General features: G+C 44.9%; 1 protein-coding gene and 1 pseudogene across 1 annotated transcript; both read left to right on the top strand.

The window, feature by feature from the left end:
- The first annotated feature begins 346 nt into the window (after positions 1-346).
- On the top strand, positions 347-11,278 carry LOC136461943 (uncharacterized; annotated as a pseudogene).
- A 13,560-nt stretch (positions 11,279-24,838) lies between these two features.
- On the top strand, positions 24,839-27,390 carry LOC136457963 (chaperone protein dnaJ 20, chloroplastic-like). Its single transcript, XM_066457982.1, has 2 exons — positions 24,839-25,407; positions 26,769-27,390. Exons 1-2 carry the CDS (start codon positions 24,922-24,924, stop codon positions 26,919-26,921), a joined length of 639 nt encoding a protein of 212 aa, XP_066314079.1. The 5' UTR covers positions 24,839-24,921; the 3' UTR covers positions 26,922-27,390.
- The last annotated feature ends 433 nt before the right edge of the window (positions 27,391-27,823 follow it).

The raw sequence follows: 27,823 nt of genomic DNA, 5'->3' as shown, positions 1-27,823 counted from the left end.
TTTGTGAATTACACGGTACAACACAGACACCCCAACACATGCACGTTGCTAACTTTTACATTTGGTTCACTGCTTTGGGCTCACTGCCAAAGAACCCTTGATCTCGCGATTGAAGGTCTCCTTAGTGGTTGTTATCCCAACGAAGTGCTACATAATTGATGATCGATCGGTTAAATTTTAAATGTGGTTATATGGTTTTCTCCGTAGCGAATTTCGATTTCCAAACACACGGATTTTTTTTTTCATTCTTGTATTTTAAGGGGAATTTTTATTGGATTATCTTTGTTTAGTTATTGGGCTTTGTTCCAGTTGGGCCGTCTTTCATTGCCAGATTCCGGAGGATCTCTGCCGGCTGCCTTTTCCTCTTTTGCCTTCTTGCTTGGTTGCCCCATCCGATTCCGCCTGCTCTTCCTCAGCGCCCCTCCATCCCCTGCATCTGCTCCCCTCCACCAAACCCTAGCCGGCAAGCAGAGCTTATTGAGGGCAGGCTAGGCGAGAGCAGCGTCCGCCGCTGCGCTCCCATGGCGGCGCCCAAACCGATCTGGGTGCGCCAGGCTGAGGAGGCCAAGCTCAAGTCCGAGGCGGAGACCGCTGCCGCCGCCAAGGCCGCCTTCGAAGCCACCTTCAAGGCCCTCGCTGCCGCGCCCGGCGACGACGACAACGACGCCCACCCCGCCCCACCCTCCCCGGCCGAGCCCGCCTCCCCCGAGTCCGACGACGATGCCCCGGCCCCGCCAGGCCCGGTCGACCCGTCCAAGTGCTCCGCCGCGGGGCCCGGCATCGCTGGCGGCTCCGCCGGAACGCCCTCCACCTTCACCGTCGTCGCCAAGGACCGCCACAGCCGGAGGCTCACCGCGGGCGGGGCGCGCGTGCGCGTGCGCGTCTTGCCCGCCGCGGGAGTCGGCGGGGACGATCTCGAGGGTGCTGTCAAGGACAACGGGGACGGATCCTACACGGTCACCTACGTCGTCCCCAAGCGCGGCAACTACATGGTACACATCGAGCTCGACGGCGCCCCCGTCATGGGGAGCCCCTTCCCCGTCTTCTTCAGCGGCTCCACCGCCACACCATCGGCCGCTTTCCCCACCGCGCTACCCGCGGTCAGCTCTGCCTACCCCAACATGGTCAACCAGACAATGCCTAATATGCCCAATTACACAGGCGCGCCCTCCAGTGCCTTCCCCAGCCTCCTCGGGGTCATGCCTAGTTCCTCTGTTGGTTCCCCGGGCGGAGTCATCCTGCCAGGGGTTGGTGCTTCGCTGGGGGAGATATGCCGGGACTACATGAGTGGGAAGTGCACAAAGGTGGAGACTGACTGTAAGTTCATGCACCCACCGCAACAGCTGCTGATGTCGGTGCTCGCCACGACTTCTGTCAATGCTCTTGGGCATGCGCCCTTGGCGCCCTCTGCGGCTGCCATGGCAGCTGCTCAGGCCATCATGGCTGCGCAGGCACTGCAGGCACATGCTGCTCAGGCCAAGGCCGCAGGTGGGGCTTCAGGTGATGATTCTTCCCAGACATGTATTAAAGGTTTTTAAACTTGATTTTCCTAGGTGATCCATTGTTGAACTAGTAATGTAAAGGAATTCATTACGTTTTAAATCCAGGGTTGAACTAGTAACAGAAAGGAAGGAGGCTGTTGTTCTCGCCTATAGATTTGTAATGTTTTAAGCTCAGACGGATCAACATGCTTAGTTAGTTAGTTTGTAAATAAATCTAGCATCTGACTTGTAGCATTATTGCAGTATTGTGACTGTTGCTTTGTGCTGCTAATGGTTGTTTGCTGTTGCTTTTTTTCCTTTATATTTATATGTGCCATGGATAACTATATATCTTACACCTGGCTAAGATGGTAGCCCTACAAAGCAAATTTAGTTGTGAGCTCTCTGCAAATTTGTTTCTTTTAATTTAAGCTGCTTACCGGATATTCCATTACCGTAATTTGCAGCAGCTGAAATTATTTCAGTATGCAACTCTAAATTGAAAATGTGATTAACATTTTATTTTTCTTGTCCATGGTCTTGTTGCTCACTTGTATATTTTATCACTGCAGGCTCAATAAACAAAGCTGATGAAGCTGATGCCCTGAAGAGAACAGTTCAAATTAGCAACCTGAGTCCACTTCTTACTGTGGATTATATTAAGCAGCTATTTGGGTTATGTGGTAAAGTCGTTGATTGTACCACCACAGATTCAAAGCACATTGCTTATGTCGAGTACTCCAAACCTGAAGAAGCAACTGCAGCGTTGGAGCTCAATAGCAAGAATGTTGGTGGTCGTCCATTGAATGTGGAGATGGCTAAGTCTCTTCCTCCTAAAGCAAATAATAACTTGCCCATGATGATGCAGCAAGCCGTTCAGTTGCAGCAGATGCAATTCCAGCAGGCACTAATGATGCAACAGTCAATAGCAACCCAACAGGCTGCTGCACGCGCCGCCACCATGAAATCTGCCACTGAAGCAGCTGCAGCAAGGGCTGCTGAGATAAGCAGGAAGTTGAAGGCGGAGGGCTTTGGTGGGGACAACATCGAAGGAAAAGATGCCAAAGGGAAGTCAAGGTACGTTTCTTACTCATCTTCAATTCTACCCTGATTGACGGCTACACATCTAGGATTTTATATAATTAAAATAATTAAATAATAGGGAGAAGTTCCATTTTTGGCCATCCAACTTTTGTCCGAGTTTGTTTTCAGCCATGCAACTCTAAATCCGGGACTTTAACCATCGAACTATCAATACCAGACAAACTTCGCCACCTAGCTGATTTTAAGGTGGTTTTGTATTTTTTAAAATGATAAGAAGTACAAATTTTATAAAAGTTCATATTTAAATATGAAAATATGAATTCAGTTCCCATTTTTTCCCTAAAAACTATAATCTATCTATTGGTCCTATATTTAGAGCTGTTTGTATTTTATATGTTCCTATTCCTAGTGTTTAATTGCTCGTAGTCATGTTCGTTTCTTATTAAATCATCATTTTGCACTATATTACACCCGGTTTTGACCAATGGAATCCATAGCAGATACAAGTAAACAAAAGATCTGGAAGATGGCACAAACCTCGCAGGTGCCATGCTCCACTACATATATAGATCATATTTAGGCATTGCAACTAGTATATGGCATCGCTAGCCCTCCAAAAATAGTTTTCTTAATTTGATTCCAACATATTTGCTACTGTATTTGGAATATGGATTTCTTTTGGTCAATCTTAAGTTTAGTATAGCTGAGAACGATGATTTAAATAAACAACGGGCATGGTTGCGAGCTAGATATATTTTTAGAAAAATGTTGGTACTAGTTTTCATATTTCTTTTGATTTAAAATAAAATGAATTAGTCATGAATTTTTAGAAAACAAACCAGTTTTTATTATTTCAGAAAATACAAATCCACCTTTGAAACCAGCTAGATGGCCAAATTTGTCTGGTATTGATAGTTCATTGGTCAAAGATTTCTGGTTGTAGAGTTGCATGGCCAAATACAAACTAGAGTAATAATTGGATGGCCAAAAATAGACTTATACCTTGGTATCCCACCTCTCTGGTTCTGTGGTCATTGTACATTTAGTATTTTTGTCACAGAAAGATTGCATTCACTTGATTCTAGTATACACTTACATTGCGATGGTACTAGAATGTCGGTCCATTTTTTGTGTAGGAATATGCTGTAGTCTTCCCTCTTTTGTATACACTAGGAAATATGCCTGTGCATTGCAACGGGAGGAAAATAAATCGATTTGGCTGAGAAATAAGGTGATAAGGACCATCGGTTATAGTAGTCTCCAACTGGAATGTCAAACACAGGTGGTAAGCGGCTAAGTGCAAGTGCAACTCCGTGTCTCCATCAACCTTAATCAGAGTACAAATGATACAACTGCCAATGTTCCAATTTTCCAAATAAGGAAACAACTGAGAATCTAATAACCACTATCAAAACTCTGGTGATACACGTGGGCAAGCTAATAATTGGAATCCCCAAACTTCTTGCACTACTTCCACAGTAATTCATCATTCTGGGGAAACATCAGTGCCTTCTCCTGGGTGAGGTTCTTGAACAGACCCTCGGTGGTAATCTTATAGAAACACGAAAGTACCAAATAAAGTCAATATAATATTTCATTTAGTTAGTGGCTGAGCAACAAGCCGAGCATCCACAAAGAATTGAGAGGGGAAAAAGTAACAGTAGACCCCCTGTATCTTATAATCAAAAGGAACATGGGGCATCTATGAAGAGATTGTATTGATGCAAGCCAAATAACCAGCCTGATCTGATGATCTTCTTGTTGTCGCTGCAAAGCTCAAGCTAACCATGAAGTAGCAGTTCCGATCAGGGCCAATACTCTACCGTAGAAGTGTAGAACCATAAGAGAACAGACCTGGAAGTAGCAGTTCCCGATCAGGACCAATATTACACTACCTTAGAACCATAAGAAAACAAACAAAGCTAACATGGCTCTTCTGGAAATGCCATGAATGGTAAGGAAACACATGAAGAGAAAAAAAAATGTCTCAGGAAAGCATACTCAAAAGAATCTACTCACCAATGACCACATGAACTTTTCCTCAAAAAAAAAAAAAAAGACCACATGAACTGGAATCAGAACAAAGCAGGTAAGCTACTTTCCCACAGATTCTAGAAAGTCAGAAGCATGATACCTTTTGATACTGGATGGATGTGGTCTAGTGCCAATTTCCACGAGTCCACAAGAGCAAAAAATGAAAAGATAGAAATGCTCATCGCCAAACTGGCGTGATTACCTTGGACAATTTCTAAAACCTCCTTCCATCCCCAATCAGAAGCAAATCAAAACCTTTCTTCAGATATTTAAACACCAACTAATATTGTGAAACATGCACCACCCAAACATTTGGGGCCAACAAACTAAAAGAGTTAGCACAAAAAGGGGAAGGAAAACTAAGTAGCGACCTTTGCCTGTTTTCCCCTATCAAAACCAGAGGGTTCAAAGTTCAAACCATTTGGGCCTGAAGAAATGAATCCATTCTTAGACCACACTAAATTGTTTCCTCTTGCAATCCAAACTGAAACAGTCCATCAATAAGTGCAGTCCATTTGCATCCAAACTAAACTTGTCCTAGCAGAAAAATGAAATAAGCAAAATTTTCATTGCACCAGTCACAAATAACTCTTTTCAAAACTCAATGCTGAAGTGTCGAAAGGCCAGCTAACATATCATTTTTCTTATAAAAGTGCAATCTAGCAGAAGAGTAACTTCTCACTTTGCTACCAGGAACTGTGTCCTCTTCCAGACAGAAAGATGCCAAAAAAGTACTTATTATTGATTGGATGCCATTAGCTAACGACCATGCTTATGCAATTCACAAACAATTTGCAGCTCTATGTGGCCACGAATATTCAACTGGAGTAACATTTAATTAGATCAAGCTGCTCAACCATGGGTTAACAAAGCAGGTCAACCATCCAGTCAAAGCTTGTCTTGTCAAATTCTAGAATATTATGATATTATACACTTTTCTACCAAATATCTTATTATACATTTTTTGTACGAATAGTACATTTTTGCCTTATTGTTGACCATAAACAGAAGCATTTAGTGGAAAGTGTTGCCCTGAAACTCAAAATGAAGTTTATTTGTATAGCAATGTAACTCAATATGTGCTAGGAACCTTTTGACATAAATTTAACCAGCAGCAGTAATAAAAATAGGAGACTTTGAACCATGCAGATAAAAGAGCAGCTGATAAGAATCAGCATTTCTCTATAATACATCTTGCTACCAGTGTTCTGTTTTACTTGTTTCAGATTTCAGCAGTGTCTAAAACAAGCAGGGAAAATGCATGGACAATTGGACATTATGACAAGACAGAGTTACCAGCTACAAAACTGCTTGACACATCAAGGGCAAGGGATCATTAAACTTAGCAAAAGAATTAAAAGCTGAAGCAAAAATTTCAGTCAATTCCCATCAGATTAAGTAACATGATATAAATATTCATATTCAGGCATCAAGAGAAACCTTTCTATTTTATACATGTTGCCTTTGATTGTCTCAGCCGCCTATTTTCTTCTGGGTGCTGGAGGCTAGCGCAGAGTTATAGGAGTATAGGCGCCTCGCCGTGACATTAAAATTCATTGTATCACAAGATACTACTTACCACCAACTATTCGGCTTATTAATTAAGCAAAAAGCCTACTTTTAACTAAAAGAAATCAGTAGCCTAGAAATCACACTGGGAAGAATTCAATTCATAATAAGTCGTCAAATGTAAGATAATTAACTAAACCACAGGGATCTTGAAAGCCCCTGAAGGCCCTAATGATTGGATTTTGACATGGGAGGATAGATTAGCGAGAGGGAGTGAGGGACGACAGGAAAAAAAGATACAGCCTGAGGGGGATGCTGCTCTCCTGGATGACTTCGCAGCCTTAGACGCGGGATGCGGTCTCAGTGGCCTCATCGATCCTATCCTTCAGCAATGGCAAGTCCCGCAGCTGCTCATCCATCAGGCAGAATGTGTCTATTGCCCGCCTCTGCCTAGGCCGGATCATTGTTTTTGAGGCGTCGCCTAGTCGTCGCCTAGGCGTCGCCTAGGCGACAAGGCGTGGTCGAGGGCCTGGGCGTCGGGGTCGCCACGACCTCAGCGTGTATGGCGTCCGCCTCATAGGATTAGGCGTCGCCTAGGCGCGAATGGCGTCGGGCGGACGCCTACCACCGCGCCGCGGACGCCGGATGCTGGTCGTAGGGTAAGGGCGCCAAAAAGAGCGCGGCCGCGCTGGGAATCGACCGCACGCCCGCGGGAAACGGAAGAGACGCGGGAAATCGACCGTGCGTGCGCCTCTTCGCGTGGGAAATCGACCGCGAGTGCGGGCGAGGGGAGAGGAAGAAAGAAGGCAGCGGATGGACCTCGACCTCCGCTGGGCTGCTACTCTGCTCGTGTCCACCGGCCGGCTGCTACTCTGCTTTTCCAAATCTCGTACGACGGGAACTTGGTGAGCGCGAAGCCGGCGGCCTCGTCCCACGGCGCCTCGCTGAAGTCCAGCTGCTGCATCTCCGGCACCGTCGACGATTCGGGGGAGGCGGACGGCGACGGGGACGGGCATGAGAACTCAGCTGCGGACTCGCGGCAGGACGAGGACGCGTCGTCAGAGGACGGCGAAGAGGAGCAGTTGCTGGTGGGGGTGGACGACGACGTGGCAGCAGCTGCAGTGGCGGAGGCGGGCTTCTTGGCGCCCTTCTTCTTGGACGCGGCGATGTTCTGGCAGAGCGTCTGGAGCTTGGCGTCGACGGAGGCGTGGAGCGGGCCGCGGGAGGCAGCTGCAGTGGCGGAGACGGGCTTCTTGGACACCCACTCTTCTGTCTGCTCTGCTCTGCTCTGCTTGAGTGCTTGTACTGCTGCTCTATACTCTCTGCTTTGCCTCCTCAAGCTCTGCTCTGAATCTGAATCTGAATATGCTATGCTAGGCTCTGCTCTGCTCTGTCTGCTCTGAATATGCTATACTCTCTGCTCTGCCTCCTCAAACATAAGGCTCTTGCTTTCTTTTATGTAGCATCCAGCAGGCACTAGTATATAAAATTCTAGCTTACAACGCCTTACAATATGCGTATGGCGTTGCCTAGGCGTCCGCCACAAACGCCTAGGCGTTGTGAAGGGGGTCGGGCGGCGCGGCGCCTCAAAAACAATGGGCCGGATCCTTCCCCGCACTCCGTCAGAGCAGCCACTGCTGTAGCCATCGGTGGAGGTGGCGGCAGGGAGATAGCTCGTGCCTACAGTGCAATCAGAGCATAGGATTCGCCGCAATGCAATTGGCATAGTGATGTTGTCACGGCGTCAGGCACCTGCAAGGCCCCCCTTTGGTCCAACCAAAAAATGCACTGGCATCAACGTGCAGAAAAAAAATAATAGAAACAGATCAAAAGCTTTCTGTGCTTGCCTCACCGTTACTATGGATCCTCGGCTGCACCTTCACCACGACGTCCTACCACTTGGCACCGGCCTGCTGCTGTCCCGTGCCGTTCCGCGCCGGCGTGCAAGTGCACAGACTTGCGGAACGGCAGCAGCCAGTTCATCTCCCTATCCACCTCCATGTCACATCGCCCCGCAGCTTGAGCCATAATCGGATTGCTTGCATCCGGCGGAGGCAGATGCGGATGGAGGCACCGGGGATGGTGCCAGAGGCACTATGACGCCGTCGTCCATGCTGTGCCCCATGTCTGCGACTCCGACGATGGTGACAACGCCCATGACGTCCCCTTGCATTGTTGCCGCCACCAACAGAGAGACCGCACAGACCCCCACCAGAAGACTCGATTCACCCTCGTCCATGCCGGATCTGAAAAAAATCCTAGACAAAAGCAAAAGAGAAACCTGAATCCAATACATCATGGAGAACCAAATCGATTCTGTCTGGACATTGGGAGGCCGAGACGGATGTGCCTCGCGTGCGAGGTCCGGCAAGCAGCGACGCCACCACGGCGGAGGAGGGAGCGGGGCCGTGGACTGCGAGCGCCAACCGCCGGGAGGCCGAGAGGGATGGGCGCGGGTCTGTGGCCGGCGAGCGCCGGCCGTCGGCCACCGGGAGACCGGTGCAGATGGGCGCACGTACCTGTGGCGGCGAACTCGGAGCGGCGTGCGGCGTGTGCGTACGAAGGCACAGCGTGCGTGCGATTGGAATTGGAATAGGATAAGGGGAAAAAAAAGGAAAGTCACGGGCTGAATCACAGGCCGAATACAACTCAGAAGCCCAACACGAGTCCGACCAGTTTTAGGCCAAAACCAAGTGAATAGTTGGGCTGGACAAAAATCAAAGCGGCCAGAAATTTTGTCTTTTTGTTATTAGGGATAGAAATATGATTTAAAGAGATGGGCAAAGGTTAACTGCCGGCTGTGAAGATCTCCAAGATCTGGACGCATAGGTGGACCGCCGAGCAGCTCGAGCTGCATCTGTTATTTATTTACCGCCTTGATGTATTGTATTTGATTTTGGAGAAAGGTCAGGATCCATGTGAGATATGGAAAAATAGGGGCGATACTTGTATCTCGTCGGATTTCATAAAGAGAGTCCATCACGGAGATGTGAGAAGCAGAGTCACTTTTCTTTTCGCTTGTGTTCTGTCCAAAAAAAAAAGAATCGCACTGGTCTTACTGGACGTACGATGAAAAAAATAAAACTGAAAAATAAAATTGACAAAAATAGAATTGGACGGGCCTCTCTGGACGTACGAGGACGGGTCTCTCCAGAAGTACGACGGGAAAAGTAATAATAAATAACACAACATAAAAAATAAAAAAGATTAAAATATAGGCTTCCTATGCAGCCGGACTCTATTTGCCTCTTTTGCGTGCCCTTACCCCGTTATGCTCCTGCACACATGTTGGCAAAAGGCAAAAGTAAATAATTAACAAATCTAAGTTGCTTCCTTTTAACACCAGCAAATTAATAACGTGAGTGAGTTCGGTTCGTATACGACATATGGGGCCTTACTTTCCAAAACAAACACAAAAGGAATCCGATCAACATATCTTATATTTGGATTAGGATTCCTACTTATATTCTGGCTATTTCAGGATGTCATACATATGTCATATATATATAAAACATGAGAGCTATAGACAGACATGAAGAGAGACAACTTTCACATTCACAAAGTTTGTTAGGGGACGATGGACGAAAAAAATGGCCGGAAATTCTGCCTCTTTATAGATAGAGGTATGCATGAGATTTGGCATTTGCTATTTGAAAACTCATCCATCATTCTGAAGAGATTGATTTAGATTCAAATCATGTGTTTTGTCTCTTGGCATATGGTCTGCCATGTATATGTATGTTTTATGTTACATTGCAATGGGGAGAGTTTGTGCATACTCAAGAATTTATCGTTGAGTTATGTAAGGGATAGTAAATCTTGGATTAAAAATTGATATAGCTATAGAGGGAATCAACGTTATGTCCAAGTCTGGTACCATTCTTGTCTCAAATCATTTGTGGTTTATATGTTCCATAGTTATTCTGTTATATATCTTCATTGAGTATAGTTTATTTATGCAATAAAGTGAAAGAGACCTCTGCATAGGAACTTGCAGCAGTGTTACTTTTGTAGTTTTGGTTTGGCTGCATTAGTAGATGGAATTTTGCCTGTTATATTTTTGTATTCTAGTTGTTTCTCATCTTTAGGAAAGAAAGGCAAGTTTTGATTAAACCTCTGGGCAGTGTAGTGTGTGGTTGTATGGTTTGTACCCTTTTCTTTCTTCTTAATATAATGATAATGATACACAGCTCTCTTTTGTGTTCGAGATTAAAACTTTAGGGAAGAAAGGAACTAAGGAAGTCATTGATTGTTTTTCCTTCCTATACATATTGTGTGCTGAAGCCTGACCAGTTTATATGATTTCAGATCACCGTCACCCCCTACATGCAGATCAAAATCTCGGTCAAGATCACCTATCAAGTACCGTAGGAGCAGGCGATCCCGCTCCTACTCCCCCCCAGTTAGACGCTCAAGGGAGCACCGATCACGATCACCATCAAGATCTCGCCACTCAAAGTATGGTAGTGATCGATCGCATAGGGATGATAAGGACAGGTATAGCAGGTCCAGGGAGAAGGGAGAGTGAACGATCCTGTGATCATCATTCATCTAGTTCAAGGAGGAACAGAAGCAAAAGTAGAAGTCCTCCAAGGCATAAGAAGCCCTCCAGAGGTGACTCTAGGTCACCCAAGAAACAAAGAGAAGAAAGTTTAAGCCCATCAAAATCAAGGTCAGCTCGGGCTGGTTCAAGATCACCACGACATCATAAGGGAAGCAAATCATCGCCAACTCGTGATCGTCATTCTCGCCATAGCAGGCATTCCAGGTCCAGATCTCCTGACAGAAAGCATCGTCACAGTGACAAAAAGGACAGCAGAAAGTCTGAGATTCAAGATGACAAAAGAAGATCTCATAGAGGTAGCAGACGCGACAAAGATGAAAGTTCAGTAAAGGATGAAGGGGAAAGATCTCATAGAAGCAATAGAGGTGACAAAGATGAAAGGTCTGTAAAAGATCCAGTGGAAGATAAAAGAGTGGATACTAATGCTGTTGCACAGAAGAGGAGCTCAACAGTATCCGAAGATGAAATTCTGAACAACAATAGTAGTAACCATAAGAAATGTAGACATGAAGTTGGGTTGGAAGTTGATGAAGCAAATGATGCGGGCTCTGCTGTAGCTGACCTTAATGGGAAACATGAAACTGGATTAGATGGCTCTTTAGGGGGCGCTGCAGAATCTGCTATATGATGGCTGCTGTATCATTCAGTTGGCTGTTTACAGATTGATTGACGATGGAGAATGCTGAACTGGTGTTTATTATCTTTCTGATTTAGGAGTTTTATTTGCAGGGTATGAAGATCTTTGGAGAACTTGAGTGCTGTTCGGAGTGCTCATCTGATATATTAAAATGTATTCCTCATTAACTCGAGTTTCGCTCCTTGGAGCAAACTTCTAAATGTAACACTGGAGCTTGTAAGGAGATTTCATACAGTGAGGTAGAAACCAACCATATATTTGTCGTTTCAGGCTCATGATTCCATGAAGAGTTGTTGGAGCACATTTCTGGGATGTCGGTTGAAGATACAAGGGAGTGCACACTTACTCAAGTAAAGTCCATATACAAGACTATAAACAACTTATCTTCTAGGCTCTTGCATTTGAACTCAAATGCTTTGGCTAGTAAAATGGTCAAAATATGCTTGTCTACATACTGCAAACACCTTCTGATGCACTTAGTTTTCTTGAAGTTCAGTTTTTGTATCTTGTATCAGCAATGGTTCAAAAAGTTTGACTTGCTATACAAATACTTGTACTCTTATCTTTTGACAGTCACATGGAATTGTGATTCTAGGTTTTATATATCATCTTGTCTGCTGCTTAATTTTGACCAGTCTACCTAAAGTTGGTATATATGAGTATAACAACCCTGGCATTCATTATTTTTCGTTTGTTTGTTTGTTTTGTTTTCTCTTTTTTCCCCCCTTTCTGGGTGACAGGGTTCTGCCTCAGAAGCCAGTGTAAGTGACTGATGTGAGGCAATTGATCCGTTATTCGAGTGGTGTGCCTTGATATCTCCAGAGATAAGCTGTGAATCTTGAAACAATTGCATTGTTACATCTTTCTATTTTGCTTCACTTTATTGTTTCTGCTTTTGTCAGCACTGTTTGTTGCACCTTACGTCCTTACCCTTGTGATTGGTGGTCATACTGGAAAACCTGTGCAGGTTTTTCAAGGGGGTTGGCATTGGAGTATGTTTTGAGGGAAGTCAGTTCATTTTATGGAGGAGGTATGAGTCCATGGATGTGGTAAATAATGCTATCCTCATGGTTAGAGTGGCACCCTCAAATGCCTACCTCATAGTTGGTCATAAAGTCCCCAGTCCTTGTATTGTATATGTGTTGTTTGTTTGGGTTACCTTTTTCCATCCTTTTTTTCCCCCCAATGCACTATTTCGTGTTCTTGCTGTTCCTTTTTCCCCACTCCCCAACTCTGTTTGCTTTGGCCTTGGTTCTCTCAGGATTATGTTGTGGATGGATGCTGAATCGGTGGGGATTGCATGCTCTCAGGAATAGTGACTGTTCTGCATCAGTCAGAGCTGCGAGTGAACCACGTATTGTGCTTGCAGCATCTTGATTTTTTATTATATCAACATGGGTCTCCCGGATAATATATCTTGCGAGTTGGAATAGAGCACTAAGCTAAGCTGGGGTGCTTTTCGTTTTTTTTTTCTTCACCTTTTGTTCTTGACAAAGCTTACACTTAATTCTATGTTAAATTCACCACCCGCATCAACCTTCATGTTAGTAAATAGTGGATTTATTTCAGGTGTATATAGTTGCATTTTAATTTTTAAATGCAGCATCCTACTACTAAAGTCACGTATATATCTGGACGAAATGTGCATTAACAGCTTTGATGACAAAGATAAGGATTCCAATTCGACGGGCATTTGTTGCCGCACTTTGTTCTTTTTTTCATTCGGACCAGTGTTTTCCTCCCATAGATTCCTCCAGTATTCCTTCAAATCATTCAAATTTGCGTGCCCTTAAACTTGGCTTGATTTGCTTCTTTTTTCATCCGGAACAGTGTTTTTCTCTCACTAGATTCCTCCAGCATTCCTCTAAACCATCCAAATTTCTCTAGAATTCCTCTAAGCGAATAGGCCCAAAGCAGGATCAGCATTGCCCTTGTTAAAAGTTGGATGAGAGCTGACTCATCAGTCATAGTTCCCGTTGCAATGTTTTTCCGGAGCTAGTGGGAAAAACACCCATAAACTCCAATTCCTTTTCGGAAAAAAATCCTTTCCTATAAGGGGAAAAAAATAAACATAGGCGTGACATAGTTATCTATCGATTTTGTGCCTATACCATATGTATGCCTAGAGTGGTGTAGGATGAAATATGACTGCATGCGCGTGCATCGGTCATAGAGAAGAGAATTGTAGTCGCTACTAGTAGGGCCAGGGGAGAAGAAAAGGATTTCGGGTCCCGTACTCAAATTTGTTTTTGAGCCGGCTATCCCAGAATCTTCACCTAACAACATATACAAAGTTCAAATCAGATCTGGTCGATGTGAATGCAAATTGTATAAAATTGACACGATCAATGACAGGGAATTAAAATCTGTAGTAAACAATTACATCTTGACATCATCGCCGGTCCTTTTATGTACTATACTCTTCCATGGAGTACAAGGCATCTCAGATGCAGCTCAACTGAAAGTGTTTACCAGATCCACATTAATTTATTTTGAATGTACCGACAAAGGACAACCTCAGCAGTATAATTACTAGTTTTAAGATAATTTTTTTAGTGGTATTAACTTTTAGCACATAGCTCATAATATGAATAACCTCAAATGATGGAATCAAAATGTTTTTTAGTTCTCTAGATTCTCTTTAAAAATGTTTCTCTGGTGAATCAAAATCACTTCGTAGAATTATTTGGCTAGCTCGCCCAGGAGAAACCAGCTTTTGGGTGTTTCTCTGGACCAGTAGAAGGACGAGAATTAGTTTCAATTGATTCTTTTTGGAATGTTTGTCTCTTTACGGTGTTTGGCAATGATTTTAGTTATTTTAATCTAAAACATTTCTCGCTGCTAAACACACGTCCTATTTTCTAATGTCAAGATCTCATTGAACTCCTCTGAAAATTGCTTTTTTTTTTTGGTGAAATTCTTGCTTCCCAACCTAGCCCTCTTTTGGGAGATTTTTTTTTTCTGTTCTAACGTACCTAGTTAAGGACTTCAATTTAGGTCCTGTTTGCGTGCCCTTAAACCTGACTGATCCGCTTCTATTTTCATCCAGAACAGTGTTTTTCTCTTATAAATTCCTCCAGAATTCTCCAAACTAACCAAATTCCTTTCAGAACCATACCATCCGAAGAGAGCCTTAGATGGTAAGATACTGGCACATAGAATCTAACTAACTGAGCTATGCATGCCGGACTTCTTTCATTATACTCGAAAGGGTACATTTAGTATGTTACACATGCTCTGATGGTAAATCCACGAGTTATGAAGCAGTTTGATTGTGCATGAACCCAGGAGAAAGATTCCAACAGTTGGTTTTGGTATCACCGTATTATGTACGTATTCTGATTAGTATTTATACCATGGATATGGAGGCCGCCCTGCAACGCATATATACTACCGCACAAGAAATCATAATCTAATTAAGGACCTACTTGTTAGATTAATTTGGGTCAGGCCCATTATTTATTCTAATTAATCAAATAAACTTTAAAGGCCTACAATTATTGTTAAGTGGAAAAGTGATTAGTACCATATGGGAAATTCACTAAAAAGGTTATCAACTTAAATAGTGAGTCTTAGGACTCTCACATAGACAAGTTGAGAGGGAGAACCGGGAGGCCACGCGCGCGCCGCCGCCGCCGAGCCGAGCCGAGCCGCCCGCCCACGCGACGGGCCGGGCCGGGCCGAGGCCAGTGGGCCATGGCAACGCCCAACCACCCTGTCCAGGTTCATTCCCCTGTCCAGGTTCATTCTCCCCGACAGGGCCTAACGGACAGATGGGAATTGCGCGGCTATAATGAGGGGAGGGCGCCCCTGTTTCCAGGTGTGCGAGACCCGACTCTTCCTCTTCCTCCTCTCCGCAACATCTGAGCGCTGAGCTGTTCGTCTGCATCTCCGACCGGAGTTCCCTACGCGCACAGGGAGCTTCGGTAGCAGGCCTCCGGAACTTCCTCCGTCAAGCGTACCTGCACAGGTAGGCGGGGAATCAAGTTTTTGGGGAGCGCCGTTCCCCCGTCAAGCGTACCTGCACAGGTAGGCGAGGAATCAAGTTTTTGGGGAGCGCCGGCTTCCCGGTGCGACTGCTGCCCCGTCTGCAGTTTTCTGTTCGGGGGCTTCTGCTTCCTGACGGGAGAGTCTCGTTGTACTGCTCCAACGCCGCACCTGCAGGAGCTTCCCATGCTACTGCTGCGACACCGCACCTGCAGGAGCTTCCCGTGCCACTGCTCCGACACCGCACCTTGCAGGAGCTTCCTGTGCTACTGCTGCGACACCGCACCTGCAGGAGCTTCCCGTGCCACTGCTCCGACTACGCACCTGCAGGAGTCTCCCGACGTGACCTCCTCTGCAACATGGTGGACACGAGGAGGACTGGTGGCCGCACCAACACCAACGACGGAGAAGATGGTGGCTCACTGTCCGCGGGTACCGGCAATCCTACCCTAGGGTATAAATCTAATCCCACTGTGCGCTATTGTTCATATGCTATTCTGTTAGCGTTTTTAGCGCACTTGGTTGCTGCACTGTTAAATACTATCTGCAGTAGTGGTGCTGTTACAGTATGGTTAGTGGTACTGTTACTATTGTTTAAGTCGTATTTATGGATTAATATAAGTCATAAATTGACCAAATGTTCAACAATCCAAAAACTTGATAGGTCATTTTCGGCTGCTAGTTTTGCTGCGTCACTAAAACCACCACCATTGAAAGATGATGGATCCAACTATAAAGTGTGGCGTGTCCGCTCCAAGCTGTGGTTCACTAGTATGCGTTGTGAGCACGTGATCAAGGAAAAGCGCATTGAACCTCCTTTCTCTTCACGAGGAGGAGATTAAGTTCAATGAGGCAGATAACTTGTTCAAGGGGGGTCTCATCAGCATATTAGCTGAAACCATGGTGCAAGTGTACATGGATATGGACACTGGCAAGGACATGTGGGATGCACTTGAGGCCAAGTTCGGTGTTGCCGATGCTAGCACTGAATTGTACATCATGGAGAAGTTCTATGACTACAAGATGGTCGATGACCGATCTGTAGTAGAGCAGGCTCATGAGATATAGATGCTGGCAAAGGAACTCCAGAACAATGAGTGTGAGTTGCCTGACAAGTTTGTGGTCCGGCGGTATCATCGCTAAGCTGCCACCTACTTGGTCGAGCTTTGCCACTACTCTAAAGCACAGGAGGCAAGTGTTCAGTGTGACTGATCTCATTGCTACTCTTGGTGTGGAGGAGAATGCTAGGGCAAAGGACACTCATGGCAAGAAAGCGCATGAGGAAAGTTCTAGCGCTAATCTGGTGCAAAAGAAGAACTTTCATGCCGCACAGAGGAAGAAGAAAAACAGGCCTGCAGTCAAGCCTAAAGCTGCAACTTTTAAGAAGAAGGGCAAGGAAAAAGAAAAGGGCCTTTGCTTTGTCTGCGGTGCATCTGACCATTGGGCAAAAGAGTGCCCTGACCGCAAGGACAAGCAGAAGAAGTCCGCAAACATGGTTGTTAGCGAATCTGGAGGATCTGGGTACGGTAATCATCTACCTACAGTTTTTTTAGTTTGTCTCTCGCCTGAGTGGTGGGTTGACACGGGTGCTAACATTCATGTTTGTTCTGATGTTTCTTTGTTTTCTTCTTATAAGGAACAAAGAGGTTGCTCCTTGCTGATGGGAAATGGTACGCATGCTGCTGTACTTGGTGTTGGTACGATCAATCTGAAGTTTACTTCGGGAAAGATCGTGCAGCTAAAGAACGTGCAGCATGTCCCCTCCATCAAGAAGAATCTCGTTAGTGGATCTCTATTATGTAGAGATGGCTTTAGACTTGTATTTGAGTCTAATAAATGTGTTGTATCCAAGTATGGAACCTTTGTTAGAAAAGGCTATGAAAGCGGAGGCTTGTTCCGCTTCTCTTTGATGGATTCTTGTGATAAAATTGTGAACCATGTGAGAAATGATAATGAGTCTAATGTTTGGCATTCCTAACTCTGTCACATCAATGTTGGTTGTATGACACGCTTAGCTAGTTTAAAATTAATCCCTAAAATCGATCTGGTCAAAGGGTCTAAGTGCCATGCTTGTGTTCAAGCGAAGCAACCTCGCAAGCCTCACAAGGCTGTGAAAGAGGCGAGAAATTTGGCACCGCTAGATCTCATTCATTCTGATCTGTGCGAGATGAATGGTGTATTGATCAAAGGAGGAAAGAAATATTTCATGACTCTTATTGATGATAGCACTAGATTTTGCTATGTGTACTTGCTAAAAACAAAGGATGAAGCAATGCATTATTTTAAAATCTATAAAGCTGAAGTAGAGAACCAATTGGAAAGAAAAATCAAACGGTTGAGGTCTGACCGTGGGGGAGAATACTTTTCACATGAGTTTGATTCATTCTGCGAGGAACATGGAATTATTCATGAGAGGACGCCTCCGATACTCCCCCCTAATCCAATGGGATTGTCCGAACTGAAAGAATCGCACTCTAACTGATTTGGTTAACGCCATGTTAGACACTGCGGGACTTTCCAACGAATGGTAGGGGTGAGGCTATATTGACGGCATGTCATGTCCTGAATAGAGTTCCTACAAAGAATAAAGAAGTAACACCATTCGAGGAATGGGAAAAGAAAAGGATTGACTCTCTCATACCTACGCACTTGGGGATGCTTGGCCAAGGTGAATATGCCAATCGTCAAAAAACACAAACTTGGACCAAAAACTGTAGATTGTGTGTTCCTCGGTTACGCTTTACACAGCGTCGGCTATAGATTCCTAGTTGTAAGCTCTGGAGTACCTGACATGCGTGTTGGTGCAGTGATTGAGTCCTAGAGATGCTACATTCTTTGAGAATGAATTTCCTATGAGAGGAAATGAACCTAGCACATCTAGTCAAAAACCTATTGATTTCCCCAGTGGCGCCAACAGAACATCTTGAACAAACATGTGTTGAGAATCCAGAGGAGGATAATAGTGGAGCTACTCGAAAGAGTAAGAGATAGAGGACTGTAAAGTCTTTTGGTGATGATTTCACTATATACCTCAGTGGATGACACTCCAAGCACCATTGCTGAGGCATTTTCCTCTCCCGACACTGACTACTGGAAGGAAGCAGTGCGAAGTGAGATGGATTCAATTATGACCAATGGAACTTGGGAGATTGTTGATCGTCCTTACGGGTGCAAGCCTTGTAGGATGTAAATGGGTGTTCAAGAAAAAGCTTAGGCCTGATGGTATGATTGAAAAGTACAAGGCAAGGCTTGTGGCTAAGGGTTATACCTAGAAAGAAGGCGAGGACTTCTTTGATACTTATTCACCAGTGGCCCGATTGACCACAATCCGAGTACTGCTTGCCCTGGCTGCGTCTCATAGTCTTTTCGTTCATCAGATGGATATTAAGATGGCTTTCCTAAATAGGGAGCTAGATGAGGAGATCTACATAGATCAGCCTGATGGCTTCGTAGTAGAAGGTCAAGAAGGAAAGGTGTGTAAATTATTGAAGTCTTTGTATGGCCTAAAACAAGCACCTAAGCAATGGCATGAAAAGTTTGATAAAACTATGACATCTGCTGGTTTTGTTGCGAATGAAGCCGACAAATGTGTGTACTACCACTATGGTGGGGGAGAAGGAGTAATCCTATGCTTGTATGTGGATGACATACTAATCTTTGGGACAAGCCTCAATGTGATTGAGGAAGTCAAGGACTTTCTGTCAAAGAGCTTTGACATGAAGGATTTGGGAGTGGTTGATGTGATACTAAACATCAAACTTCTAAGGGGAGAAAATGGTGGGGTAACACTTGTACAAACTCACTATGTGGAAAAGGTACTGAGTCGCTTTGGTTATAGTGACTGCAAGCCCGTGTCCACTCCCTATGATCCAAGCGTGATCCTGAGAAAGAACCGAAGATTAATGAGGGATTAGTTGAGATACTCCCAAATCATCGGCTCGCTAATGTACTTGGCTAGTGCAACGAGACCTGACATCTCATTTGCTGTGAGCAAATTAAGCCGGTTTGTTTCAAATCTAGTAGATGATCACTGGCGTGCTCTTGAAAGAATATTGCGCTATCTAAAGGGAACGTCGAGCTTTGGCATTCACTATACGGGGTACCCGAAGGTACTCGAGGGCTATTGTGATGCAAATTGGATATCTGATGCTGATGAGTTAAAAGCCACAAGTGGATATACATTCACACTTGGAGGTGGCGCTGTTTCCTGGAAGTCTTGCAAGCAGACCATCTTAACAAGGTCAACAATGGAAGCAGAACTTGCAGCACTTGATACCGCTACTGTTGAGGCTGAATGGCTCCGTGAGCTCCTTAATGGATTTGCCGGTGGTTGAAAAACCTGCTGCCCGCAATTTCTATGAACTGTGATACCAAACAGTAATTATCAAGATAAACAGTTCAAAGGACAACATGAAGACCACTAGGCATGTAAAGCGGTGATTAAAATCTGTCAGAAAATTGAGAAACTCCGAAGTAATAGCATTGGACTATGTCCATACGTCTAAAAATATGGCAGATCAATTTACTAAGGGACTATCGCGTAATGTGATAGATAGTGCATCGAGTGAGATGGGACTGAGACCCACATGAAGTTCTATCGTGGTGGCAACCTGTCCTATGTGATCGGAGATCCCGTGAATTAGGATGGTGAAACAAGCTATGGGTAGACTGAGGGAAGAGACCCTTTTTAATAAAGGTCAATCTCTTGAGTAATGCACTTCTCTTCCTATCTGTATGGCAGGTTGGTAAATACCTCAATGTGATCCGAGTGGCTTAATGAGAAGCAAAGATGTCGGCCTACAGGGCATCTTAAAGGAACACACCTATGTGAGTTCGATTGCTAGTCGCAATCTATGAGATTTGGGTGATCTCTAGATACTCATGAATAGGCCAGGAGTATGACTTATATGCTCCAACCAGAGGGGATGCTACAGGCAGCCTAGTATCAGTAAAGGAATCGAGTGAGCCTCACTTTGCACAAAACTATCAATTCAAGGCATAGTCCATTGGTTAGTTGTAAATGAGTGTAAACTCCTTTTCTAGATGGATGTTCAACTTAACAGTCTCCATCGAAACACTGGTATATCAAACAAGCTCAGATCTGAAGACATTAACTATGGACTTCTGAAGTTTGGTGGGGATTGTTAGATTAATTTGGGTCAGGCCCATTATTTATTCTAATTAATCAAATAAACTTCAAAGGACCCACAATTATTGTTAAGTGGAAAAGTGATTAGTACCATATGGGAAATTCACTAAAAAGGTTATCAACTTAAATAGTGAGTCTTAGGACTCTCACATAGACAAGTTGAGAGGGAGAACCGGGAAGGCCACACGCGCGCGTCGCCCGCCCGCCCGCGCGCGCGCGACTGCGACGCGACGCGCCGGGCCGGGCCGGGCTAGGGCCGTGGGCCGTGGGCCGTGGGCCGTGGCCTGGCTTGGTTTCCCGACTAGGGCCTAACGGACAGATGGGAATTGCGCGGCTATAATGAGGGGAGGGCGCCCCTGTTCCAGGTATGCGAGACCTGACTCTTCCTCTTCCTCCTCTCCGCAACATCTGAGCGCTGAGCTGTTCGTCTGCATCTCCGACCGGAGTTCCCTGCGCGCACAGGGAGCTTCGGTAGCAGGCCTCCGGAACTTCCCCCGTCAAGCGTACCTGCACGGGTAGGCGGGGAATCAAGTTTTTGGGGAGCGCCGGCTTCCCGGTGCGACTGTTGCCCCGTCTGCAGTTTCCTGTTCGGGGGCTTCTGCTTCCTGACGGGAGAGTCTCGTTCTACTGCTCCGACGCCGCACCTGCAGGAGCTTCCCGTGCTACTGCTGCGACTACCGCACCTGCAGGAGCTTCCCGTGCCACTGCTCCGACACCGCACCTGCATGAGCTTCCCGTGCTACTGCTGCGACACCGCAGGAGCTTCCCGTGCCACTGCTCCGACACCGCACCTGCAGGAGTCTTCCGGCGCGACATCCTCTGCAACATGGTGGACACGAGGAGGACTGGTGGCCGCACCAACACCAACGACGGAGAAGATGGTGGCTCACTGTCCGCAGGGTACCGGCAGTCCCACCCTAGGGTATAAATCTAATCTCACTGTGCGCTATTGTTCATATGCTATTCTATTAGCGTTTTTAGCGCACTTGGTTGCTGCACTGTTAAATACTATCTGCAGTAGTGGTGCTGTTACAGTATGGTTAGTGGTACTGTTACTATTGGTTAAGTCGTATTTATGAATTAATATAAATCGTAAATTGACCAAATGTTCAACACTACTCTCTCCTTTTAAAATACAATGATGTTTAAAACAAACTCATAAGATTGCCAAAACGTCAGTGTGTTTGGAAAGGAGTACTCCGTAGATTCGAAGCATTTGCATTTTCATTCGTACGTGTCACTGTCAATGGTTCCTGTTCTTTTTATTTTTTAATGCTGACACTATATATCAGGGTTCCTGTTCTTTTTTTTAATGGAACAGGAACACCATGCACGCATGCTCCCTGAAGCTAGGAAGCTACGGTATATATATACAGCCAGGCCAAATTAAAGATTTCTTTTCTTTTTTTCTTGTAGCGAACATCATTATAAATTATAATAAATCGCTAGCTACCGGGACCCGGACTAAAATATTGGTCAGCCTTGCAAAGCAAATGTTCCACTGGCTACCTTGACGATGATCGACGTATCGTACGTGTGTACGTACCGGGTCGGCTGTATGTTGCGTGACGAAATAGAGACCGCATATCCTCCAAAGAAACAGTCATGCAGGACGCTTACTGCACGTTATAGGAGTAAAAATTTAAAAAGGTACGCGTCTATGTTTGTGCTGTTCCGCACACTCGCCGGACAAGAAACACATGCATGCGCGCTGTGAGCTGATCGATCCACGGCAATGAATTACATACAGATCCTATATATTCTCATCTCCGTTTCACGGTGCATGTCCACAGCCATCAGGCCCGGTTCGTTTTGCTGAAATTTAGCTGCTGTTGATTTCTTGTGAGAGAAAAATACCGTTCCTTCGTTGAAAAGGACTGCTATAAAGAACAGGGCTATTGTGAACAGACAGTTAAAACAAGCAACAATGCAAAATGTAAGTGCACAGAGAGTACACATGTGAATATATAACCAAATGTAATCAGAATGTTTGGTGTGATGTGTGAGGAACAGTGCACCCTCATGTCTCCTGAGTTGACTTTGATTATGTTAGATCCAATTAGTTTTAGCCAAATGAAAAGGCGGATAAGAGGGACAAGAGAATTCCTTGGATCATTTTGTTTGGATCCGGATCGAAAGATATGGGTTTGTTCACCAATACACTTTTAGAAGGATCCCTTTTTTTTGTTCTAGTTCATCTTAAATATATCATTAATGTGTTCTGACATTTTGATATCTTAGTCTAATGTACCTTGGACATGTGCTTTTGTTGGTAATGGTAGCTTCATTCTTGGAACTAGCTGACAGTGTTATAAAGGGGGAGAGGATTTATGGAGCTTGAGACTTTATATGTAGCATCCACCATAATAGCATAGAGAGTAGCGGCAGAATTGAGGGGGAATTTCGGATAAACAATGGATAATATTATGAAATAAAATGAGAAAATAATATTATCTTATTGGTTCACTGTTTTTTTTTTAATAATTGTAGAAAGTTCATCCCAGTTTAATTACAAAACAAAAGGTGTTATGTTCAGAAATTCAGCACATGTGGCATTGACATCACAATTGTGTGTACTGATAGACAGGACAATAAATTGTAAGAGCCTTTGAGATACTAGCTATTGGGAAACTGTGAATGTCTATGTTGCCAGCACTAAAATACTGAACTTGGGGCAATGATAAATTCTAATGGCATCTTCGGTAAGTAATTGTTCTTCTCTATATGCAGAGGGAAATACCCCATTGTGAAATAATCCTTGGCTTCTTCCTGATTTTGGCGTAAAATCTCCAGTCGTGGAAGACATCTTTACTAACCGAGAAATCTGACAAAACATCTTCAATTGAAAATGGTTAGTTATCTCTTGATTAAGAAAAGATGCATGTGACATAAGAAAAAGGCATCCAAATACCCCCACAGAAGCTGTAACTCAAGTAGGAGACGAGGAAGTAGTGTATGAAAGTTTTCCTAGTGCAAGAAGTAGAACCATCGGCATCACCTGCTAGAGCTTATCTAGTGCAAAAAGTAGAACCATCGGCATCCCCTGCTGGAGTTTATCAGGGTCAGGGTCAGAAAAATCATTCACGGACTGACCTGATGACTGGAAATTGCACAAATGGGAACAAGAATTATACTACCTAAATTTGAAAGCAAGAAGTATAGAAATCTAAATTACTAATGACTGACAACAAACTCCATGTAGACTTGCTAGCTGGATACCACTGAGTAGGTCGTGGATATCACCTATGCTAGCTTGGGTGCAGCTAGCAATCTAGTCTTATGCAGGTTTCAGGATGGCTACGTAAGAGACAAAACAAATATGCCTTGCCGAAATGTCATTGAGAAGGTTCATATATAAAGGGAGGGCACCTCTGTACGTGGAGAAGATGGGCAGACGGAGGGAGACCGATGGGCAGAAACGCAGAAACGTCTGTTCAGTTTTTTTAGATGCTTCAATCGGGTGCATTTATGGCCACTGTGGGTTGCCAGTAAAAGCCAACATGCAACAGCATAAAGGTGAACAGGCAGATGTGCGCTCATGGTCGTGAGGGGCTTCGGCTGCTTTCATTGAAATAGGATAATTCTTTCTCACACTGTGTTTTTTAAGGGACAAGAGTCTAAGGCCTTCTTGGAATGCTAGATTGGAAAAATGCTGAAACATAATAAAAAAACACAAGAATAAATAGGGAAAACATATGGAAAAAAATATACTCGGAAAACACATAAATATTGTTGGAATGGGTGTTTGAATGGATGTATAAAAAACATAAATTTAATTAGAGTGTTAATTAACCATGCTCTTATATCCCTAAAGAAATAAACTTCATATAGAAAAAAATCACTACACAAAAGAAAACCAATACAATAAATAAGTTCTAACCTACAAACCAAACAAATCGTTAGCACCGATGTGGGAAGACAACCACCAGCACAGACGAGTAGGGATTTGCCTCGGTCCTCCGCTCGAGTCAAGAAACAATAAGTGAATATTTTTCCCATATTTTTTATGTAGAGAATGCAATGGAAAATTCTGTCTTTTTTCTTGCAAACAATATAATGGTGGAGCTTGAGGATAAATATAGAGGGGGCTAACAAAAAATATACATGGTTTAGGGAGTGTTGGGGTGGTAAATTTTGCCTTTTTTTTTCTTCTTCTTGCAAACAGTGGTGGAGCTTGAGGATAAACATTTGAGCAGAAAATATCTCATCTTTCAGCCGGGCTGGAATACTATGTTTATATCATATGAATTCCACGCGACAAGATTTTTTTATCAGAAAAAAATAGCATATCTTTTACACGGTCGCCGCTGGTGTGGTGGTACAACGTCTGTTTCGTACTGAAAGTGGGGCCTACTGTTTTTGTATTATAACATCTTAATTAAAAGATACATTTTCTTGGCGGTTGGCGCTTAATAGCTGCGGAAAGCAAAGCGTCGTCCGCACCCACCCAACTGAGAAACCAAAACCAAAACCAGCAAGCGCAACAAGCAAGCGAAGCCCAGCAAGGAAACCACACATGCCCCACCTCGCCGCCACTCCCCCCACTTCCTCCGCCGCCGCCGCCGCGGCGGCGGTCCCCACCGCCCAGGCCACGGCCGCGGGCCGCGTCGCGTTCCGGCGCCCGTGGAACACGCCGCGCCTGCGCGTGCTCGCGCGGGGCGTCCGGCGTGAGGGCGGCGGCGGCGTGCGCACCGAGGAGCAGGAGCAGACGGCATCGCGGACGTTCTACGACCTGCTCGGGATCTCGGCGGATGGGAGCCCCGACGAGGTCCGGGCCGCCTACAGGCGGCTGGCGCTCAAGTACCACCCGGACGTGTCCCCGCCGGGCGCCGCGGCGGAGAACACCCGCCGCTTCATCGAGGTGCAGGAGGCCTACGAGACGCTCTCCGACCCGAGCCGCCGCGACAGCTACGACCGCGCGCTCGCCCGCGGCGTCTGCCGCCTCGCCTTCTCCGGGCGCCGTTCCCAATCCCACCGCGCCTACTACCACCACCACCACCAGGTGTGGATCACTGCTCTCCTCACTTGTTACTTGGGTATTTCTTCATGGCGTTGCATTGCGTGCCAATCCGATTGATAGAGATGTGATCTCGTAGTCAGTAGTCAGGATTACGATTCTCGTAGTCAGATTAAGATTGATTTGTGGCGCTGTTGGATTGATGCTGGGATCCTTAGCTTCTTTTATTTATGATTCTGTTGAACTGGAAAGGAACCTACTGGCATAGTCAGAGGAAAAATATGTGTTGAATTATGCCTAATTATACTGTGAAGCGAATTTGCTGAACTTTGTTGAGCTCGAATGTTCAGCAAACGTCTCTCACCCTGAAATCTGTCTGTATTCTAATCGAGGCCACAGGGGGTGTTTGCAGACTTCAGATCCTTGGTCTGTACCTGAGAGGACTCATCAGTTCTTCAGGGATGTACGATCTGGCTCCTATTAGTACTTAATCTGTCATTTGAAAAAATCTAGTTGTTTCAGCTACAGTCCTTGATAGGAGTTCAAACATATGCATCATGAGTGAACTGCGACCTTTACAAAATTGTGGATCTGGATTCCCCCCTGATTAATGTGTTTGTTGAAGCATGGCTTTCGCATTGATGCTTGTAGTTCATAAATAATTCCCTGTCTGGCCTGCCAATAGTCATATTTATGTTGACTTTAGCACGATGATCTTCTGTCTATGCAACTTTAAACACTCATCAAGATATTATTTTCATGTCATGGCATTGGCATGACATTTATATGTGGATTCAGAAGCTCGACATAAGATGACTGATTCATCCAACAGTGAATGACTGAATTTGATGACAGTCATGGATTTTTTAGGAACATCTCTTATGGTTTGTGACTCACTGTGAATGTGAATATTGGGTGCTCAAAGGCTGCCTTTAACTCTACAGGTGCTTCAAAGATTGGCGTATTAACTACTACATACAAAAAATAAATATGAGCCAGGAGGTACCATTTTGTTTCACATAAAATCAATGAACATAATTTTGCTCTGATGCAAGATACTTACGAATAGGGAATGGCCAGGAATTTTCCATGATACAAAAACAGTACAAATAGGACGCTGATAATGAGTGGATCGCAACATGCAGAAGAGTTTGGAGAAGTCGTTTTCATGCGTGTCAAACAAAAGATCATCTGTGAAATAATTCAAAAGGTGTTGCCTTACGTGTAAGACTGAGAATTGCTGTAGCAAGCTTATCTTCCGATTTTGATGGCTTATACAAAAGTCGCACAGGAGAATCATTCATGATGTGGAAGGCCATCATTTGTTATTCTGTTTTCTAAGTTTCCAGTCCCAGAAGCTCTGTTTTGGATTTTCCTCACAGATCTGTTATCCATGTGGCCCACAGGAGCAGGAAGGGAAATCTGGCTGGAGAAGGTCCTGGGAAGACCAGATTGCAGAGCTGAAGAGGAGGAGCACGACAAAGGATTCAGAAGAGAACCTGTCGTGGGGCGCTCGTATGCGGAGAAGGGCCGAGGCATCATCAGCAGAACAGCTATGATAGTAACAATCATTCCAACGCATAATACTCGTGTGTAGCATCTGAACCAAAACCGACTATATTTTTGGGTAGGCACTGATTAGTAGGGGTACATGGTCTGCGAGGTTTTTAAGCTGTGGAGCTATAAGATGTCCAGATAGGCCTGTTGGAAAACCTGCAGCGACCTGTTATGGGAATTGGGAAACATGTAGCAAGGTAATATAGCAGTTGTAGCTGGTGGCATCTGCCAGGATTGAGAAACAGCAGCACCTGGAGTGTGGCTGCTGACTGCTGACCAACATCCATGGCCCTGGCTGGATATACACCCTGTTCGCTTGGCTTGTTTGGCTGAGTTGCTTCCTGCCTGGCTGGGTGTACGTAGAAGACTCAACTATGTTACTGCTTTGAGTCCTGTACATTTCTGGCTAGTCCAATGTAAATAGATACTAAGAACATTAATAACGAAGAAGCAAGCTAGCTGTTCTTCCAATATTCAGAATATTTCCTGTATTTCTTTTCCTTTCAGAAGTTCACTTCCTCTGCTCCACAAGTGACGCAGGCTTGTTCGGGAGGCCGTAAACGATCGTGTATTATTTACTGCTGGCTGGTTTGGTGTGAGAGAAAAACACTGTTCCCGGCTGGAAATTTACGATCGTTTACGAGCAAGCGAACAGGCTGATATCGCACTCATATTGTGGCGTTATGCGGGAGAGGCAATCATTCTTATCTTCAGGAGCGTGCCCCGGTGAGATGCGAGGCGGCTCATCGGTGGGGAAACCATCAACCTGTTCCGGCTTTGCTGCTCTGTTTCCGTATGCTTTCTGCGACTAGAATGCTCCACCATATAGCATTAGCATGGGTATTTTTCATGTCACAGTCACCTAGGGATTTATTGTGACTATGAGCTAGTATGGTGAAAGGTG

This window comes from Miscanthus floridulus, chromosome 6, assembly GCF_019320115.1.
Source record: "Miscanthus floridulus cultivar M001 chromosome 6, ASM1932011v1, whole genome shotgun sequence".
In the NCBI taxonomy this organism is placed as follows: Eukaryota; Viridiplantae; Streptophyta; class Magnoliopsida; order Poales; family Poaceae; genus Miscanthus; species Miscanthus floridulus.
Note: the sequence above shows the minus strand (reverse complement) of the source record. Positions and strands in the feature narration are given on the sequence as shown.

What these genes read in the sequence shown, in the direction of transcription:
- LOC136457963 (XM_066457982.1), top strand. Translation starts at nt 24,922, where the DNA reads ATGCCCCACCTCGCCGCCACTCCCCCCACTTCCTCCGCCGCCGCCGCC. An exon ending in ACTACCACCACCACCACCAG is followed by an intron (nt 25,408 to 26,768) that starts GTGTGGATCACT and finishes TGTGGCCCACAG; the next exon opens with GAGCAGGAAGGGAAATCTGG.